We start from the raw sequence: 21026 nt of genomic DNA, 5'->3' as shown, positions 1-21026 counted from the left end.
GGAGATTGTCATAAGGGACAAGAAGACCATCATAAGGGACAAGGAGACCGTAATAAGGGACAAGGAGATCTTCATAAGGGACGAGGAGATCGTCATGAGGGACAAGGAGATCGTCATAAGGGACGAGGAGATCGTCATAAGGGACGAGGAGATCGTCATAAGGGACGAGGAGATCGTCAAAAGGGACAAGAAGACCGTCATAAGGGACAAGGAGATCGTCATAAGGGACAAGGAGATCGTCATAAGGGACAAGGAGACCGTCATAAGGGACAAGGAGATCGTCATAAGGGACAAGGAGACCGTCATAAGGGACAAGGAGATCGTCATAAGGGACAAGGAGATCGTCATAAGGGACAAGGAGATCGTCATAAGGGATGAGGAGATCGTCATAAGGGACAAGGAGATCGTCATAAGGGACAAGGAGACCGTCATAAGGGACAAGGAGATCGGAACCAGGATTTAGTCCCTTGGAAAAGTCGTTTTTTTCAAAAAATGTCCACACCCCTGGAAGTGTTTGTTACATGATGAAGATCAGCCATGGAGTATGTAGGTGGAGTATGAGGTGTATATCAGGGTGTGCTTCTTCCCCACATGAGAGCTGTGATGTCCAGCAACATTCATATAGAAGACATTTCCCGCACTCAGGACAGGAATATGGCTTCTCCACCCATGTGAGATCTCTGATGTGTGAAAAGATCGGACTTCTGCGAAAAACATTTCCCGCACTCAGGGCAGGAATACGGCTTCTCCCCTGTGTGAGATCTCTTATGTCTGTTAAAATTGGAATTGTCTGAAAAACATTTCCCACACTCAGAACAGGAATACGGCTTCTCCCCCGTGTGAGATCTCTGATGTTTGTTAAAACCGGAATTGTCTGAAAAACATTTCCCGCACTTAGGACAGGAATACGGCTTCTCCCCTGTGTGAGATCTCTGATGTGTGTAAAGATGAGACTTCTGTGAAAAACATTTCCCGCACTCAGGACAGAAATACGGCTTCTCCCCTGTGTGAGATCTCTGATGTTTGTTAAAACTGGAATTGTCTGAAAAACATTTCCCGCACTCAGGACAGGAATACGGCTTCTCCCCTGTATGAGATCTCTGATGTGTGTAAAGATGAGACTTCTGTGAAAAACATTTCCCGCACTCAGGACAGGAATATGGCTTCTCCCCTGTGTGAGATCTCTGATGTGTGAAAAAATCAGACTTCAGCGAAAAACATTTCCCGCACTCAGGACAGGAATGCGGCTTCTCCCCTGTGTGAGATCTCTGATGTGTGAAAAGATCGTACTTCAGCGAAAAACATTTCCCGCACTCAGGACAGGAATATGGCTTCTCCCCCGTGTGAAATCTCTTGTGTCTGTTAAAACTGGAATTGTCTGAAAAACATTTCGCGCACTCAGGACAGGAATATGGCTTCTCCCCTGTGTGAGATCTTTTATGCGTATTAAGATGGGATTTAGAACGGAAACACTTCCCGCACTCAGGACAGGAAAACCCCTTATTTGTTGGAAGGACGGCACCGTTTCTCACAGTCTGAGGTTCTTCAGGATAAGAGGAATAAGATGGTCCATCTACACTGTGTGGTGCCAGATGGACATTTGAGGTAGTCGGGTTTTCTCCTGGACTATACTGTGTGATGTCCTCATCTTCTACTTTACAGTCTGGAGACAAAGTGAGACAATCCTCTGAAGATTTCCTCATCTCCCGTCCATGTACTAAGAAAAGAAATAAAAAGATTATTACTAGACATCAGCAGATTGGTTCCCCTAAACCAGGACTCCGCCCACATCAGGCAGCTTTGTCTCTGAGGATCTTAGAATTCCCCCCTCAAGGTAACTAGTAAATTGGTCCTCTGATCTTGATGCCACAGATCCTATACATACTCCACAACTCCCCTATGGTTGCTCCACTGAAGCAATTTCGAGTTATTAATTCCATTTTTAGGTCTCTTATTTGGCTTAACTCAACAGCCAGGGTCAAATTGAAAAACAGTTGCAGAGTCCTAAGGAAGCAGGTGGGATGGCACTTCCAAACCCATGGTTGTACTACCTGGCCTCCCGAATCCAACACATAGCCAGGGCTGTGTGCCCTGCCATTGCCCCACACCCATTTTCAATTATATAAGGGAAGTAACCCCATACAAAGGTTTTATCTCGTGAAGCTACTCTATGCTGCTCAACAAATTTCTCCCAGACTGCACCGCAGGGGTCATATCCAAGTGGGAAAGGGATATTGGGGCTTTTGAGGAGGACCAACGGGAGGAGGCTCTTGCCGCAGTTCCCCAGTGCCCCTTAAATGTGGCCCAAAGGCTGTCCCAGTTATATTGGCACCAGCTAGACTGGCGAGAATGGGCGTGTGTGACCATCCTTCCTGTACAAGATGCATGATGGACCACAGTGATCTGATCCATATGTTATGGAGGTGCCCAAAAATTGCATATTTATTGGAAGGATGTGTTGGAAACTATTAACCGAGTATTTCAGGTCCATCTCGCTGGACACCCTAAACTATGATTGTTGGGAATTCTAGATGATGTCCCTGAGGAGGAAGCCTCTAGACTAGTGATATCTAGGGCTCTTTTCCAGGCTGGGAAGCTAATTTTGAGGCACTGGAAATCAACGGAACCCCGCCCCCCCCCCCCCCAATGAAGGAGTGGCTGAATCAAATGGGCAATACTATCAGGCTGGAAAAACACATTTATCAGCACAGGGATAGTGTGAAAAAATTCAACAAGATCTGGGTGCCTTGGCTGGACGTTCCTGGTCTAGCTCCGGTTGATCTGATGATGGACCATCTACTATTGTAGAGGTGGTATGATAGTCACTGGAATGAGTATTCCACCCGGGGTCTCCATTCTTCACAGAAGTCTACTGTGTGATTGTTTATTGCGGGATCGGAGTCGTATGCGGATGTACTGAGTTTATGTGATTTAGTGCTACATACCAAAATTTGAAGGTTTATGTCTCATATGTACAAGATCTTCTATACTGTACTTCTTCTCATTTATTGTTCTTTCAATAAAGTTCTATTTGATTTAAAAAAAAACAGGTCCTCTGATCTCCTAGCAGTTCATTTCTTTATTGATGGACCTTAGTCAGAGATTGAGGAAACAATGAGAACTGTCTTTTATAGGAGTGGCAGTGATGAGGGGATTATAGGACGAGTGTCCCCACCCCCTCCCTCTATCACTCATTGCCATCTTCCCAACACAAGAAGTCCTGCACTTCCTTATTTAGTCCATGATTTAGTCATGAATAACAGCGGGGCTGAGCCCCACCAGAGGTCAGAGAGTGAGGATGGGGGAGGAGAACAACCAAGATGAAGACTGGACTGATCCTGAAGACCTCCATCATTGGTTTATTGACTCCTCCCTCTTATTATCACTTTCTGTTTAAGGTTCCAAAGTTGGAGGATCTTATCACATTATTATCACCATGTAAAAGTCTGTGCTCCAATCAAATCATCAGATATAAAATGTCCAGCTGGTAGAAAATGGGTGCAAAAGAAGTCAGGACTATGTAATGTAAACAAATTAAATAGGATTGGTCCCAGCACAGAACCCTGGGGAACCCCACTACCCACCCCTGACCATTCTGAGTACTCCCCATTTATCACCACCCTCTGTACAACTTATTATACAGAATACACAAGTTAGCATTTTGTAGTATCAAAAATTCAAGTTAGACTTACCGGTAACTTGTTTTCCTTGAGTCTTTCAGGACAGCACTTGAGAGAGTGACTCCTCCCCTTGCAAACAGGCAACACCTCTTCCACCAAACTTTAAAAGGAGGCTCCTTTCCACACATTGTCAGTAGTAGTAGAGAACCTCTGGCCCCAAACTGGAACACATAATCGAGATATGATTAGTCACAGTATATATATATATAAAAACAATAGGGCGGGATGCTGCTGTCCTGAAAGACTCAAGGAAAACAAGTTACCGGTAAGTCTAACTTGAATTTTCCCTTATCGTCTTTCAGGACAGCGCTTGAGAGGATAATAGAGACTTACCCCCCTAGGGAGGGACCACAGCCTGCAGAACCTTTCTGCCAAAAGCCTGATCACCTGCTGATAGGAGATCCAGTCTGTAATGACGGACAAACGTTAAGTAGCTTGACCACGTAGCCGCCTTACAAATCTGATCTGGGGTGGCACCAGCTCTTTCTGCCCATGTAGTGGCCTGGGCTCTCGTTGAATGAGCCCTAATTCCCAGCGGGGAAGATAAACCCATTTGAGAATAGGCTACAGAAATAGCTCTCTTAAGCCATCTAGCCAATGATGCTTTTGATGCTTGTTGGCCTTTCTTGTTTCCAGAAAAAAGAACAAATAATGAATCTGAAACTCTAAACCCTCCTGTTACTTCCAAATAATGTAATAGGATACGTCTTATGTCTAAATTGTGAAACTGCTCTTCCTTTGCACCCGAAGGGTTAGCAGAAAAGGTTGGTAGAGTAATCTCCTGAGACCTGTTACTAAAGCTTGCCACTTTTGGCAAAAACCCCGGATCTACTTCAAGGACAACTCTATCAGGAAAAACTGACAAAAAAGGCTCTTTTACTGATAGGGCGTGCAGTTCACTAATCCTTCTTGCTGAAGTAATTGCGACCAGAAAAATAGTCTTCAAAGTTAAATTCTTCAGGGATATGGCCTGTAAAGGCTCAAATGGTTCTTTTGCCAGAGCTTGCAGAACCACCGAGAGATCCCAATTTGGGAAATGCCTCACCGGGACCGGTCTAGACCTGGAAAGTGCTTTAAAAAAATCTCATGATCAGAGTTTCTGAAGATAAGGATCTCTCCAGATAAACTCCCAAGGCGGCCACCTACACCTTAAGAGTGCTGACCGCCAGATTCTTGTCTGCACCTTTTTGCAAAAATTCCAGCACTGAAACTAGGTCTTTAACCTCCCTATGTTCTGAATGACAGAAAGAAACATAGACTTTCCACACTTTGGCATAAATGTTGACTTTTCTACCACCAAAGTGAACGTTTGACTCTGGTGGGAATCTTTACTTTTGTATCCAAACTCTCCGTCCTGTGGTTCCATGTCCTTAGAAGGAACTTCTGGAGAGTCCTGAAATGCAGCCTTGCCCATTGGATGGCTGGCATTGAAGAGGTTAATGTCCCCAGAGCCGACATAACCTTTCGGACTGAAATCAGTTGATTTGTTTGTAGTGTCGTTATTACCCTTTGGACCTTGATCTTTTTCTCTTCTAGGAGAAAAATCTTTTGCTCCACTGAATCTATCAAATAACCCAGATACCGTACTTGCTGAGCTGGGATGAAATTTGATTTTTGAACATTCACTATCCACCCTAGTGACTCCAAATGACTGCGGGATTTGTTCAAATCCTCCTGCAACTTTTCCCTGGATGGGGCAAAAAAGAGGAGGTCGTCCAGATATGGAATTACCGCAATCCCCTGGAGTCGAAGAGGGGCGAGAGCTTCCGCCATTATCTTCGTAAAAATACGAGGAGCTGACGACAGGCCGAAGGGAAGGGTCCTGAACTGAAGATGTATAATCTCCTTGCCCATATTCACCGCAAACCTCAGGAACTTCTGGGACTGAGGTGCTACAGGAATATGAAGATAAGCATCCCTCAGATCGATTGATGCCATAAAACAATCTTTTGTCAGAATGTTTCTGACCGTGAAAATTGAGTCCATACAAAACTTTTTGTATAGGACTGACTTGTTCAGGGGTTTTAGGTTGAGAATAAGACAGAAGTTTCCGGATGGCTTTCTTATCAGAAAGATGTGTGAATAGAAACCCTGACCCTGTTCTTCTGGGGATACTGGTATCACTACCCTCTGGTGCCTCAGATCCTTTAAAAGGTTCTTCATGGCCAGAGCCTTTATTTGATCCCTTGGTAAGTTTGTTACAAAGAATCTTTCTGGCAGGCGATCCGAAAACTCTATCCTGTAACCTTGGGACAGCATGTCCAAAATATATAGACTTTCTGTCATGCTGGCCCAAAGGGGAAGGAAACTTTGAAGCCTTCCCCCCACTGGTACGCACAAGTCATTGTGCTTTACCGGAGGCTGCAGGAGGATGGAAAAGGACATTTCCTTTGCCTTTACCCTTCTGCAATGCCCAATTTTTTCTTTTCTCCTGGGGTTTGGTTTGTTCTTGAGCCCTTTGGGAACGAAAAAAACATTTAACTGGCTGCTTTTTCTTTTTGATGGGAAAAGACTTCTTTTTACCAGCAGTTCTATCTAGAACCGCATCTAAATCAGGTCCAAAAAGCAAGTCACCCAGGAACGGTATCCCACACAGCTTGTTTTTGGATGCCGCGTCCCCCGGCCAAGTTTTCAACCACAGAGCCCTTGTGGCTGAGTTGGCTAGGGCAGCAGATCTAGCTGTTATTTTAATTAATTCCGCTGATGCATCCGATATAAATGCGACAGCGGCAGACAGAGTTGAGAATGAATCCAAAATTTCTTGTTTTGGCGAGTCTGCTGAGATATGGGCCTTAAGATGCTCTAACCAGAACTCCATATTTCTGGATACCACTGTAGTTGCCATAGTAGGTTTAAGATTTCCCATGATGGATTGCCAAGCCCTCTTTAGTAGCTGGTCCATCCTCTTATCCATGGGATCTCTCAACACCCCCATGTCCTCGAATGCCAAATCTGTAGACCTCGAGACCTGGGAAAACGCGGCATCTAGTTTGGGGTTTTTGTTCCAAACCGCCGCGGGATCTTCATCAAAAGGGAAACGCCTTTTTAAGGCTTTGGGAAAGAAAGGCTTTCTCTCTGGCTCTGTCCACTCTTTTTTAATAGTTTCAGAGATAACAGAGTGTACTGGGAAATTGCGATTTTTGTGCTCGCTAAGCCCTGCATACATCTTATCATGCAGAGATAACTCCTTTCTTTCCTCCTCCAGACCCAGTGTGGTATAGATTGCTTTTAACAGGCCATCTACCTGTTCTAAAGACAATTTAAATTTTGAAGGTAAATTTTCTCCTTCCTCCCCCTCATCAGAATCCTCAGATTGAGAGGGGGAATGTCCCTCTGGGGTAGGAGATGCCTCAGTCTCCATCACCGGGACTATAAGTGAGCCTTGGGAGGACTGTGAGGTAGTAGGCTGACTCAGGGATGGTTTTGCTAGCGAAGAGCGAAATGATTGGATAGTCGCATCAAGTTCTTTTTTAACAGATGCAATCAAGTCGCTGCAAGCGGAAGAAGCTTCTTCTTTGACTAGCAAATCAATACAAGCTTGACATAACGTCTTCTTCCATCCTTCAGGTAGCTTGGATTTACATGAAGGACATTTTCTTTTTGCCACTGGATCAGAGCTCTTGGCCTGCCATGAGACAAAAGAAGAAACCATCCCAGTGAGACAACCTGTCCTATACCCAAGGATGCTCACCACAGGTGCACAGTAAGAACTAAACTGCCTTATGTGCCCAGACAGGCCCCTGCCACCGGGGGGGGATAGAGAGAGAGAGAGAGAGAGAGAGAGACCCCACAGTACAAGGAGGACAGTATACAACTGCCCCTTACCTGGGCCTTGCTGGTGCCTGTGCCTGTCCCACTTGCTGCCGCCATCGATTCCATCGAGGAGCGCTTGCTGTGTTTGTGGCTAAAAACGCCGGTTCTGGACTCCAATAGCGCCAGTGCCCCGGACCGGAACCGCTAAATAAGCACCAGCCCCACTCCTCCCCTTTCCCTCTGCGATTTCCGGCGGAAATGACGCCGCACGCCTGTTCCGTGGGCGCCGCCCCCTTTCCGGATGCCTCACTTCCGGCGGATGGAGCCCCGCTGCCATCCCCAAGATGGCGGCGGTGTTGTAAGCAACAGGCGGTGGACCTGAGAAAAAAAAGCATAGTAAACGGCCACCGCCTGTCCTGCCGCCGCCCAGGAGCGATGCCCACGACAGTCAGACTCACCCTGAGCCCAGATGAAGAGGGAGAGGGAGCCCAGCCAGCAGCACCTTCATCAGCTGTGGAATGGGAGGAACAGCTCTCCTGAGGTAAAAGAAGTATTTGGTGAAAAAACACAGGAAACCTGAGCTCCCAGGACAGCACCTGAGAGGCCTGACTTCCCCACGAAGTGTTCCCTCCGGAGGAAACACAAAAACTGACAATGTGTGGAAAGGAGCCTCCTTTTAAAGTTTGGTGGAAGAGGTGTTTCCTGTTTGCAAGGGGAGGAGTCACTCTCTCAAGTGCTGTCCTGAAAGACGATAAGGGAAATTATGTACTGAACAACATATAGTATAAAGAAGCAGGGGTCAGGAGTATGTAATGTACAACAGAGTATATAGTGCAGGGGTCAGGAGTATATAATGCACAACATAGAGTATATAGTGCAGGGGTCAGGAGTATGTAATGTACATCATAGATTATATAGTGCAGGGGTCAGGAGTATATAATGCACAACATAGAGTATATAGTGCAGGGGTCAGGAGTATGTAATGTACATCATAGATTATATAGTGCAGGGGTCAGGAGTATATAATGTACAACATAGAGTATATAGTGCAGGGGTCAAGAGTATGTAATGTACAACATAGAGTATATAGTGCAGGGGTCAAGAGTATGTAATGTACATCATATATATAGTGCAGGGGTATGTAATGTACAACATAGAGTATATAGTGCAGGGGTCAGGAGTATATAATGTACAACATAGAGTATATAGTGCAGGGGTCAGGAGTATGTAAGGTACAACATAGAGAATATAGTGCAGGGGTCAGGAGTATGTAATGTACAACATAGAGTATATAGTGCAGGGGTCAGGAGTATATAATGTACAACATAGAGTATATAGTGCAGGGGTCAGGAGTATGTAATGTACAACATAGAGTATATAGTGCAGGGGTCAGGAGTATATAATGCACAACATAGAGTATACAGTGCAGGGGTCAAGAGTATGTAATGTACATCATATATATAGTGCAGGGGTATGTAATGTACAACATAGAGTATATAGTGCAGGGGTCAGGAGTATGTAATGTACAACAGAGTATATAGTGTAGGGGTCAGGAGTATGTAATGTACAATATAAATTATACAGTGTAAGGGTCAAAACTCATAATATTGGTATTCAGTAATCAGTGGTAGATTATTTTTTTACATGAGACAAGTTGCAGAGGTCCCACACCGCTGCCTCCCATCTCCTGAGACTGCACTCAGTGACTTGGGTCTGAGACTTTACAGACATATCCCTCCACCCGGCACAGCCAGCAGACAACAGAGCAAGTGACCCTGGGAGAATTGTCTGTCAGAGATCTTACCATACCCCAGTATGGGGCAGAAGACCCAAAACACATACCCCAGATGCCTAGGTGTAGTGACACCTATGGGGAAAATGAACATTTTGCTGCCAGCTGAACCCCAGAATCTCCATAAATCCAGTCTAGATACATAAATTGTGTCTGCAGCACAGAGAAGGAAGATTATCCGAGAGAAATCCAGGAATACAGGACGGGGAACACAGCTCAGGAAAGTGACCAGGGGATTACAGGCTGATATCACCCAGTCCCCGCCCTACTCTGGACCAATCAGTGAGCAGTATGGGTGGAGGAATGTATTTAGTGTTAATGACCCACCTGTACTGATCTCTGTAGGAGTGTCCTCCTCTATAAATGTCCCCGTTATTCCATCCTCCTCCATAGACTGCTGATCATCCCTCACATACCTCTCTTCTTCTTCTGATTTAACCTCAAATTCTATATCGATTGGATCTCCACTCTAAATCAAGAAAAGGAGAGAGAATATCATCTGTAAGATATAAGATTTATTATTGTGACATCACATCATAAAATCCACACATTGTCTCTATAAGTGTGTTTTATATCCTCCGTCCCACCAACCTTGTAACAGTGGGGGATGGTGTGATCTTCCTGTGTGGAATCCCATTCATATGGAGGATGGGGACATCTCTCTGGTGGGTTCCTGGTATTAGGTGGTTCCATCATATCCTTGTGTCCTTCTGAAAACTCCTTCATCACTCCATACTTCTCATCTTTATACTCTTCTTTAACATCAATATTATCATCCCCAGAATACAGAGGACGGGGACATCTCTCTGGTGGGTTCCTGGTATTAGGTGGCTCCATCATATCTTTGTGTCCTTCTGAAAACTCCTTCATCACTCCATACTCCTCATCCTCCTCTTTATACTCTTCTTTAACATCAATATTATCATCCCTGAGATTTCCACTCTGAATATATAATAAAACATTCATTGTAACAATCATGCTGTGTATAAATCAGAACTACCAATAATTGTCAATCATCTACCTGATGATGGTGAGGGATGGTGAGATCTTCCTGTGTGGAATCCCGGGAATACAGAGGACGGGGATATCTCTCTGGTGGGTTTCTGTAGCTGGATGACTCCACCATGGTGTCCTGGTACAGATCTTTGTGTTCTTTTAGAGACTCCTCCATCACCCCATCTTCATCATCCTCTTCTTTTATCTCTTTTTTAACCTCAACTTTAAAATCTCTCAGGTTTCCACTCTGAATATATAATAAAAATGACATCAATAGTAACAATGCAGATAATGTACAGATCCTAATGATACTATCAGTGATTGTTCCTCATCTACCTGATGATGGTGGGGGATGGTGTGATCTTCCTGTGTGGAATCCCGGGAATACAGAGGATGGGGACATCTCTCTGGTGGGTTCCCATTACTGGATCCATCTGTAGGAAACACACACACTGACTGAATACATTGTTTCTATGTGTTTATCAGATGATGGGGGATCTAGGTGGACCCTCCGTACTGCTCTCTCCTTTACAATAAAGTCTCCTCTTACCCGGTGATGTGAGGGGCGGCTGATTGTCCATCATGACGTCCTTGTAGAGATCCTTGTGTCCTTCTAAATACTCCCACTCCTCCATGGAGAAATAGACAGTGACATCCTGACACCTTATAGGAACCTGACACACACAATGATACAGTCACCATCCAGACACATCCCTTGTCTGTTACTGGATAATGTCCCAGAATTCCCAGCACCGCTCACCTCTCCACCATGATCTCTCTGGTGACTTCTACAATCTTCTTTGTATTTCTCTATTCTATCAGGGAGGGAGGTGGAGGAGATGTGATGGTCATATGATCTCCAGACTTCACAGGAGGAAAACTCTAAATCTGAACACAAATAGTAAAATCAAATGATATTCCCAGAATCCTCCTCACCTCATCATTCGGGCATCCATTTTGCTAAAGCCCCACCTCAGGCTGAGGTATAATTTACCCACACAGGACCCCCACACTACGCAAGGTAAAAGCTTGTTGCAGGCATTCTGACATCATTACATACAACGCAGGACCAACAGTCCCACTTTGCTAGTGAGGAGGCCAAGGGTCCACCTACAGTAGGTGACCACAATATTGTGTCAATCTCACCGCCGTTATCGGCGAGATTTGACATCTGCGAGCCCCGTCGCAGGAGCCAGCCTCGAGCTGGCTCGCTCATCGGGAAAGCAAAAATGTGTTTTTTCCTTTCCCGATGAGCAACAAGCAATACTGACAGGTGTTTGGTATGAATCATGAAGGGGAACTCCACGCCAAATTTTAAATAAAAAACCGGCATGGGTTCCCCTCCAAGGGCATACCAAGCCCTTAGGTCTGGTGTGGATTTTATGGGGAACCCCCTACGCCGAAAAAACAGTGTGGGAGTCCCCTCCAAAAAACCATACCAGACCCTTATCTGAGCATGCAGCCCAGCCGGTCAGGAAAGGGGGTGGGGACGAGCAAGTGCCCACTCCCTCCTGAACCGTAACAGGCCGCATGCCCTCAACATGGGGGGGTGGGCGCTTTGGGGAAGGGGGTCGTCCTTCGGCCCCCCCACCTCAAAGCACCTTGTCCCCATGTTAATGAGGACAAGGGCCTCTTCCCGACAACCCTGGCCGTTGGTTGTCAGGGTCTGCGAGCGGAGGGCTTATCGGAATCCGGGAGCCCCCTTTAATAAGGGGGCCCCCAGATCCTGGACCCCCACCCTATGTGAATGAGTATGGGGGTACATCGTACACCTACCCATTCACCTGGGGAAAAAGTGTCAATTAAAAAAACACACTAGACAGGTTTTGAAAGTAATTTATTAGGCAGCTCTGGGGGTCTTCTTTCAACTTTGGGGGGGTCTCTTCCGACTTCTCCGCTCTCTCCGACCTTTTCTCCCGGTGTCCGGTTCTTCTCCCGGTCTCTTCTCCAGTTCTTCTGCCGGGCTCCTCCGCTATCTTCTGCCCTTTTGCCGCTCTCTTGCTAGTGGTGGCCCGGTCTTCGCCGTCGTCTTGTTCCCTCTTCTCTTCTTCCGATGTTGACATGACGCTCTCTCCCGCTGTAATGCCGTGTGCGAGGTGCGCAACGACTTATATAGGCATGGGGCGTGGTCACGGGGTGATGTCATCCGGTGACTCCGCCCCTTATGGCGTCACAGTCCCATCATGCCCCGGGACGGTGGCGTCATAAGGGGCGGGGTCACCGGATGACATCACCTGGTGACCACGCCCCATGCCTATATAAGTCGTTGCGCACCTCGCACACGGCATTACAGTGGGAGAGAGCGTCATGTCAACATCAGAAGAAGAGAAGAGGGAACAAGACGACGGAGAAGACCGGGCCACCGCTAGCAAGAGAGCGGCAAAAGAGCATAAGATAGCGGAGGGGCCCGGCAGAAGAACCGGAGACCAGGAGAAGAGAGCGGGAGAATAGGCCGGAGAGCGGGTTAAGTACCGGTGTTCTGCCAAGAAAGTTCCGCTCGGCGTATAAGTTCCCCCCTCTACTGCGCCTGTGCAGTAGGTATCAGCGGAAATAGCCGAAGCAGAACAGCTCAAAATCAGCTGTACACGGCGCCTGTAAGAGGGCCCCTCACGGGCTCGCTTCGCTCACCACGCTTCGGGCACGGCCTCGCTGCGCACGGCACTTTTAGATTCCCCATCTAGGTCCACTTGGATGGTGGGGAAGGAACCTGGACCCAGAGCGCAGGCGCCGTGTACAGCTGATTGAATCATTTGAGCTTCGGCTATCTCCGGCGGCTGAGAGTAGTATGTACTGCGCAGGCGCTGCGCCTGCGCAGTACAGGGGGGGAACTTATCCGCCGAGGGAACATTCTCGGCAAAACACCGGACACCAGGAGAAGAGGCCGGAGAGAGCAGAGAAGTCGGAAGAAGACCCCCGGAACTGCCTAATAAATTACTTTCAAAACCTGTGTAGTGTGTTTTTTTAATTGACACTTTTTCCCCAGGTGAATGGGTAGGGGTACAACGTACCCCCATACTAATTTACATAGGGTGGGGGGCCGGGATCTGGGGGCCCCCTTATTAAAGGGGGCTCCCGGATTCCGATAAGCCCTCCGCCCGCAGACCCCGACAACTAACAGCCAGGGTTGTCGGGAAGAGGCCCTTGTCCTTATCAACATGGGGACAAGGTGCTTTGGGGTGGGGGGGCCACAGGGCGCCCCCCTTCCTCAAAGCACCCACCCCCCCATGTTGAGGGCATGCAGCCTGGTATGGTTCGGGGGGGGGGGGGGCGCTCGCTCGTCCCCACCCTCTTTCCTGAACGGCCAGGCTGCGTGCTCGGTTAAGGGTCTGGTATGGATTTTTGGGGGACCCCATGCCATTTTTTCGGCGGAGGGGGGTTCCCTTTAAAATCCATACCAGATCTAAGGGCCTGTTATGCTCTTGGAGGGGAATTCTTTCTCGCGCTCGCTGCAATAGGAAAATGTGTTTTTCCTATTGCAGCCAGCGCGAGATGTACAGTACCCTGTCGCCGAGAACATTGCGCTGGAAACACAATCTCGCGGGCAGGTACTGTACATCCTAAGATCATCATCATCAAAAAACAAACAGATGGAGGATCATAGGATCTTCTGACTCTTGTTGGAGGAACACTGGGAGGAGTAGCTGTGAGGTCAGTGTGATCTCATAGGATTCTCTGGCTCGGATTGGAGGTACAGTGGTAGGAGGAGCTGTGAGATCATTGTGATGTCATAGGACATATAGAATCTGAATGGAGGGACATTTGGATGGGGAGATTTGAGGGGTACTCTATATGAGGCTCCCATGCAAACCAAATCAATGTTCCTGGGTGTGTCCTACCTTTCCTAAACTGAAGAGTGAACTTTGACCTTTACCATACAGAAATCTGTCAGGAATCTGTGAAAGTAAGTTCTCATGTGATCAGGTGATGTGCGGAGGAAGGGAGTGTAAATAGCAGACAATTTCCTCCAGAGCTCCTAATGGTGGGAATGGATTTTGCTGAGTGCTGGTGCCAAGTTTCCACCCCCCAGGATCACTGCAGGTGTAGAGAAAAGCTGTGTAAGAGGATATGGAGGAGAGATGAGGAGGAGATCCAGGAATCAGGATAAAGGTCAGGACAAGCAACAGACGAGCGAATCCAAGAGATGAAGCCGGGGTCACTACACAGAAAATCAATCCAAGGAAACAACAGGCAGGACGAGGAATAGCAAGAAGGCGCTCAGAGACAAATGAGAATATTGCTCAGCCAATGGGAGATTATCTCAGCATGACTTAAATAATGAAGGAGATGAGGGGGAGGGGAGGAAGTCACTTAAGGCGGGGCTTGACAAATTTGCTTTGAATCTAGGAGCCAGCTAAAAAATAGGATTTTTATAACAGCTTACCTGTAAAATCCTTTTCTTGGAGTACATCACGGGACACAGAGCCATAGTATTACTATGTGGGTTATAGGCCACCTTCAGGTGATGGACACTGGCACACCCTAAGACAGGAAGTCCACTCCCTATATAACCCCTCCCACTACTGGGAGTACCTCAGCTTTTGTAGCAAAGCAATATATGTGTATACTAGAAAGAGGGGAGGGACCTCTGTGTCCCTTGATGTACCTCAAAGAAAAGGATTTTACAGGTAAGCTGTTATAAAAATCCTATTTTCTTAATCGTAGATCACGGGACACAGAGCCATAGTAATTACTATGTGGGATGTCCCAGAGCAATGCCAACTGAGGGGAGGGAGACACAACCAAAGTAGGGCCCCAAGAGATCAGAGGACTTATACTGCAGCCTGCAGCACACTGAGCCCAAAGGTGATATCCTCAAGACTTTTTACATCCACCTGATAGAATCTGGTAAATGTATGGACTGAAGACCAAGTTGCGGCCTTGCAGATTTGAGCCATGGAGGCTCGGTGATGCACTGCCCACGAAGCACTAACAGCCCTTGTGGAGTGCGCTTTGATTTGAAAGGGTGGAATCTTCCACTTTAAACCATAAGCTTGAATAATCACTTGTCAAATCCATTTAGAAATAGTAGTTCCATTTTTCGAATCTGAGCAGTCACCTTCAAGTAGACCTTGACTGCTCTCACCATATCAAGAGAATGAAGTGACTTCTCTTCCGTAGAACAGGGTTCTGGAAAAAATGGTAGAACAACATCCTTGTTTAAGTGAAAACTTGACACTACCTTCGGTAGAAAGTTAGGATGAGGACGCAATACTGCCTTATCCTTGTGAATAATTAAATATGGCTCTTTACAAGTAAGAGCAGCCAACTCTGATACCCTTCTTGCAGAAGATATGGCTACCAGAAAAACTAGTTTCCTTGTCAAAAGGACCAAGGGAATATGTTGTATCGGCTCAATAGGCTGTTTCTGTAACGCTGACAGAACTAAATTCAAATTTAATAAGGGGGCCCCCAGATCCCGGTCCCCCACCCTATGTGAATGAGTATGGGGGTACATCGTACCCCTACCCATTCACCTGGGGAAAAAGTGTCAATTAAAAAAACACACTAGACAGGTTTTGAAAGTAATTTATTAGGCAGCTCTGGGGGTATTCTTCCGACTTCGGGGGGTCTCTGCCGACTTCTCCCGGTGTCCGGTTCTTCGCCCAATCTCCGGCCTCTTCTCCAGGCCTCCGGTTCTTCTGCTGGGCTCCTCCTCTATCTTCTGCCGCTCTCTTGCTAGCGGTGGCCTGGTATTCTCCGTTGTCTTGTTCCCTCTTTTCTTCTTCCGATGTTGACATTACGCTCTCTCCCGCTGTAATGCCGTGTGCGAGGTGCGCAACGACTTATATAGGCATGGTGAGTGGTCACCGGGTTATGTCATCTGGTGACCCCGCCCCTTATGACTTCACAGTCACATCATGCCACGGGACAGTGGCGTCATAAGGTGCGGGGTCACCGGATGACATCACCCAGTGACCATGGCATTACAGCGGGAGAGAGCGTCATGTCAACATCAGAAGAAGAGAAGAGGGACCAAGACGACAGAGAAGACCGGGCCACCGCTAGCAAGAGAGCGGCAAAAGAGCAGAAGATAGTGGAGGAGCCCGGCAGAAGAACCGGAGAGTGGGAGAAGAACCGGAGACCAGGAGAAGAGACCGGGAGAATAGGCCGGAGAGCAGGAGAAGAACCGTACACCGGGAGAAGAGGCCGGAGAGAGCAGAGAAGTCGGAAGAACCTGTCAAAACCTGTCTAGTGTATTTTTTTAATTTACACTTTTTTCCCAGGTGAATGGATAGGGGTACGACATACCCCCATAGTCATTCACATAGGGTGGGGGGCCGGGATCTGGGGGCCCCCTTATTAAAGGGGGCTCCTGGATTCCGATAAGCCCTTCTCCCGCAGACCCCAACAACCAACGGCCAGGGTTGTCGGGAAGAGGCCCTTGGAATCATCAACATGGGGATAAGGTGCTTTGGGGTGGGGGGCCGCCCCCTTCCCCAAACATTTCACACGGGGGGGGCCGGGATCTGGGGGTCCCCTTGTTAAAGGGGGCTTCCAGATTCCGATAAGCGACCCGCCCGCAGACCCCCACAACCACCGGCCAAGGGTAGTGGGGATGAGGCCCTTGTCCTCATCAACATGGGGACAAGGTGCTTTGGGGGGGCTACCTCAAAGCAACCTCCCAAATTTGAGGGCATGTGGCTTGGTACGTGTGACGGGAGGGCCCGTGGAACTCAGAATCCCTTGGAAAGTAGGGGATGTCCTTGTTTCAGCTCCCCATATATCTCTTATGTCTAAGTCACCCTGTGCTATCCTGGCACAGGGTGAGTGAGAAAATATATCTTGGACTTCTTAAAATGGGACAGTAATATTTGTCCACAATATCTCCCAGGATGTATGTAGAGACTATTCTTGGTCTGTTTGATTCTGAACTCAACCTGTTAATTGAGTGAGCTGATCACATTAGCCTCCAGGACTGGCTAGGAGATGAACTGTTGATGACTAGGCTGAGGAGGGGGGGAGATTGTTGTTTGTATTGTTAATTGTAATTAGCTCCTGCTATTGTGTTTATACTACTGTGTGAAGCTCGGTGCCCACAAGTCTGTGTCCTACAGGTCATGCCTCTGAGTCATGTGGTCTGGGTAAATTTTGTAGTAAATTAGCTCATGTTAATTAGGTTAGCTTTGAGTCATCCTGCTGTATAAATTTGTGTGAGATCTCAAATAAAGAGTTAGTCCTGATGTACTCCAAGAATGGTGTTGTCTAGTTCTTGGTGGTTCCTATAGCCAGATCCATTGGACTCGTGTTCCAGAACTTAGGAAGCGGTATACTGACGGAAGCACTCAAGCAGAGTATGGGACGTTCCCTGACAGTACAGTTCAGGAGGGGGGGTGCTCTCTCGCCCCCCCTCTTTTCCTGCCGCCTGCCAGGTTGCGTGCTCGGGTAAGGGTCTGGGATCAATTTTGAGGGGGACCCCACGCCATTTTTTTTTTAATTTTGGCGCGGGGTTCCCCTTAATATCCATACCAGACCTGAAGGGCCTGGTATGGAAACCGGCAATTCATTAATAGCCGCGAGTAGTTTTAAATGACTTTTTTCCTTTGAAATGTCATTTTGCTGTCATACTGTTCTAAACACTGGAAACATGCGCCCCTTTACAGGCATACTATAGACACCCCCCAGGTACAAAATTTAAAGGAATATTACACTTTTATTGTTTCACTTTAAGCATTATTAAAATCACTGCTCCCGAAAAAAGGGCCGTTTTTGAAACTTCTTTTTGCATTGATCCATGTCCCCTGGGGCAGGACCCGGGTCCCCAAACACTTTTTATGACAATAACTTGCATATAAGCCTTTAAAATTAGCACTTTTGATTATTTATGTCCCATAGAAATTTTTTGAATGTTCGCAAGTTCTGCTGCGAACCGAACCGGGGGGTGTTCAGCTCATCCCTAGTCAGGAAGATATTGGGGTGAAGAGACCATTCTCCCGGGAACAACTGCTCGCGACTCAAGTAGTCTGCCTGCCAATTCTCTATTCCTGGAATGTAGACTGCCGATAGGCAAGGTACATTGTTTTCTGCCCAAGTTAAGGATACGATTCACCTCTCTCTGGGCCGCATGACGTCTCATGCCCCCTTGGTGATTGATATAGGCCACTACTGTGGCATTGTCAGATTGGATCCTGACAGGACAATTCCGTAACCTGAACGTCCAGGCCCTCAGGGCCAAGCGCGCTGCCCGAATCTCTAGAATATTGATGGGCAAGGTCATTTCTGATCTGGACCATTTCCCTTGGACAGTCGCCTCTTCCAGGACTGCTCCCCACTGGAAAGGCTGGCATCTGTTGTTACCACCTCCCATGTAACTGGTAGGAAGGATTTTCCCTTCTGTAGATTATTGGTTATCAACCACCAACTGAGGCTCTGGTGCACCTCTGGAGACAAACACATTGGGAAATCTAGAGCTTGGACCTTCTTGTTCCAAGCTGATAGGATACTGTTTTGCAGCAGTCTCGAATGAAACTGAACATAAGGAGCGGCCTGGAATGAAGCCATCATCTTTCGCAACAACCTCATGCAAAATCGAATAGAAGGATTCTTCTTTGCCTTGACTATCTGAATCAGCTCCCTTATGGCACTAATCTTCGCCTGGGGTAAGAATACCCTCTTCTGAGCTGTATCTATGATCAGACCCAAGTATTCCAATCTCCTTGATGGTTTTAATGCGGAATTCCACACAAACATGGAACTTCTGCTTTTCGGAACCCCCCCTCCGGTGTCACATTTGGCACCTTTCAGGGGGGAGGGGGTGCAGATACCTGTCTAAGACAGGTATTTGCACCCACTTCCTGGCATAGACTCCCATGGGAGTATACGCCTCTTCCCATCCCTCAGAGCTGTCTCCTGGGAAACACACAGGTCCCAGGAGATAGCGGGGACCAGGCACGACGCGCAGCGCGACTCGTGCATGCGCAGTAGGGAACCGGGAAGGGAAGCCGCAAGGCTTCAATTCCTGATTACCTCACCTAGGATGGTGGCGGCAGCTGCCGAGAGTCGAGCAAGTGATCGGCGTCCAACCTAGGTATTCCAGGTAGTGGACTGTGGTGACCATACTTTGGTCTAAGTGGGCTACCGACTGGTCTATCAAAAGCAGATCGTCTAGGTACGCTATAATCATTATACCTTGGGCCCTTAATCTGGCAAGAGGAGGGGCCAGGACCTTTGTAAACACTCGAGGTGCAATAGCTAGATCCAAAGGTAGAGCTACAAACTGAAAATGAAGATTTTCTACCTCGAAGCAAAGATATTTCTGACGAGCGGGGAAAATCGACACATGGAGGTATGCATCCTTGATTTCGATTGACGCCAGAAGTTCTCCTCCTTGTAGGATGGAGACTACTGATCGGATTGACTCCATGCGAAAAGAGTGGATATTCAAAAACCGGTTTAGATCTTTGAGGCCTAAAATGGGTCTGACATCTCAACTTTGTTTTGGTACCGTGAAAAGGTTTGAATAAAACCCCAATCCCTGCTCTTCCATGGGGACCACCGACATCACCTTTTGAGACAAAAGATGATCCAATGCTAGAAAGAGAGAGACTTCTTTTTCTCTGGATCCCTGGGAACATTTGATCTGAGAAAATGAGGAGACGGGGACTCTTGGAACTCTAGTTTGTACCGTAGAGTTATTGAGGAAGTCACCTATTTGTCTCGACACACTTCCTGCCAGACCCTTGAGAACTGCAGAAGTATTCCCCCCACTCGAGGGGGCGCCCCTTCATAAGGAGGCTTTATTATTTTGTTTTGTAGGTTTCCTTCCCCAGGACTTCTTTTGTCCCTGGGGTTGACCATGAGGTTTACCTCTTGAATTTGACAGTGGAGGCCGTCGTGGCTGTCTGGAGGCTGATGCTCCTGGCACTGGAGAAGAGGCTCGTTTGAATGAAATACGTTTACTCCTTTTCCTTACTGGCAAAAGGGTACTTTTCCCATTAGAAATTCTTTGGATGTATTTATCCAGATCATCCCTAAATAGCTGTTCACCGCGAAAAGGAAAACTAGCCAGGAGCTTTTAGCTGGCGCTTCGGCTGACCAATTTTTCTTTTTTTTTTTTTTAAATTTAAGATTTTTATTATGTTTTTCAAAGAGAAAAGAAAAATACAGAAACATCGCCAATTGGGCATACCCTGGCGTCTTAGCATTTATACAAACGGCAATGAGAAAAGAGCTTATTTAAGTGTAATTTTGATTGATCTAAAGCAAACAAAAAGAAACAATTGGTGAGTAATAAGTAAACAAGCATACTACAGACAACTGTGGTAGTATAAAGGGTTCTTGTACTAGTAAGTTAAGTACTGATTGGGGGGAACATCTCTGTAAAACCTAAATCGTGGTATGACATTGTACCCTATATTACTTGTTTTAATAAGTGTCCATGAGACCGTAATAAGATAGTGAGGGCTGATGTATAAGCTAGCTGAGCTAGGGGTTGGGGTATTACAACAGTGGTGTACTTCTAGAGTCCAAAATCCAGGGTTGCCAGTTTCTATTGAAGCGCTCAATGGACATGTTGGCTTTGGCAAAAGAGAATTCCATCTGAAAGTGTTGGTTGAGTAGGTTAATAGCATCTTTAAGTATTGGCGGGTCGGCTGATTTCCATTTTTTTGCGATTGTTAGTCTTGCGGCAATGAGAATATGTGTGACCATTGTTTGCCGATGGGTGGGCATTGTTGGGATCGAGAGACCTAGGAGTAGGTCAAGCGGGACAGAAATTGGGGTGTACCACATAAAGCTCCAATTAGATTGTGTACCTGTCTCCAGAAATTCCTGACTAGGTGGCATTCCCACCATATATGTGAAAGAGA

General features: G+C 47.0%; 1 protein-coding gene across 1 annotated transcript in view; it reads right to left on the bottom strand.

Annotated features, from left to right (window-relative positions):
- Positions 1-385: 385 nt before the first annotated feature.
- Positions 386-21026, bottom strand: part of LOC141129392 (uncharacterized) — a 39580-nt gene continuing 18939 nt past the window's right edge. The window contains exons 2-8 of the mRNA XM_073617406.1: positions 10982-11109; positions 10772-10895; positions 10558-10655; positions 10247-10468; positions 9817-10167; positions 9553-9694; positions 386-1717 (exon numbers count right to left, since the gene is read on the bottom strand). Of these exons, the coding sequence (XP_073473507.1) occupies positions 642-1717; positions 9553-9694; positions 9817-10167; positions 10247-10468; positions 10558-10655; positions 10772-10856 (1974 nt within the window). The 5' untranslated portion in view covers positions 10857-10895; positions 10982-11109 and the 3' untranslated portion in view covers positions 386-641. The remainder of the gene's footprint in view (positions 1718-9552; positions 9695-9816; positions 10168-10246; positions 10469-10557; positions 10656-10771; positions 10896-10981; positions 11110-21026) is intronic.

The sequence above is a fragment of the Aquarana catesbeiana genome, linkage group LG01 (assembly GCF_042186555.1).
Source record: "Aquarana catesbeiana isolate 2022-GZ linkage group LG01, ASM4218655v1, whole genome shotgun sequence".
Lineage (NCBI taxonomy): Eukaryota > Metazoa > Chordata > Amphibia > Anura > Ranidae > Aquarana > Aquarana catesbeiana.
Note: the sequence above shows the minus strand (reverse complement) of the source record. Positions and strands in the feature narration are given on the sequence as shown.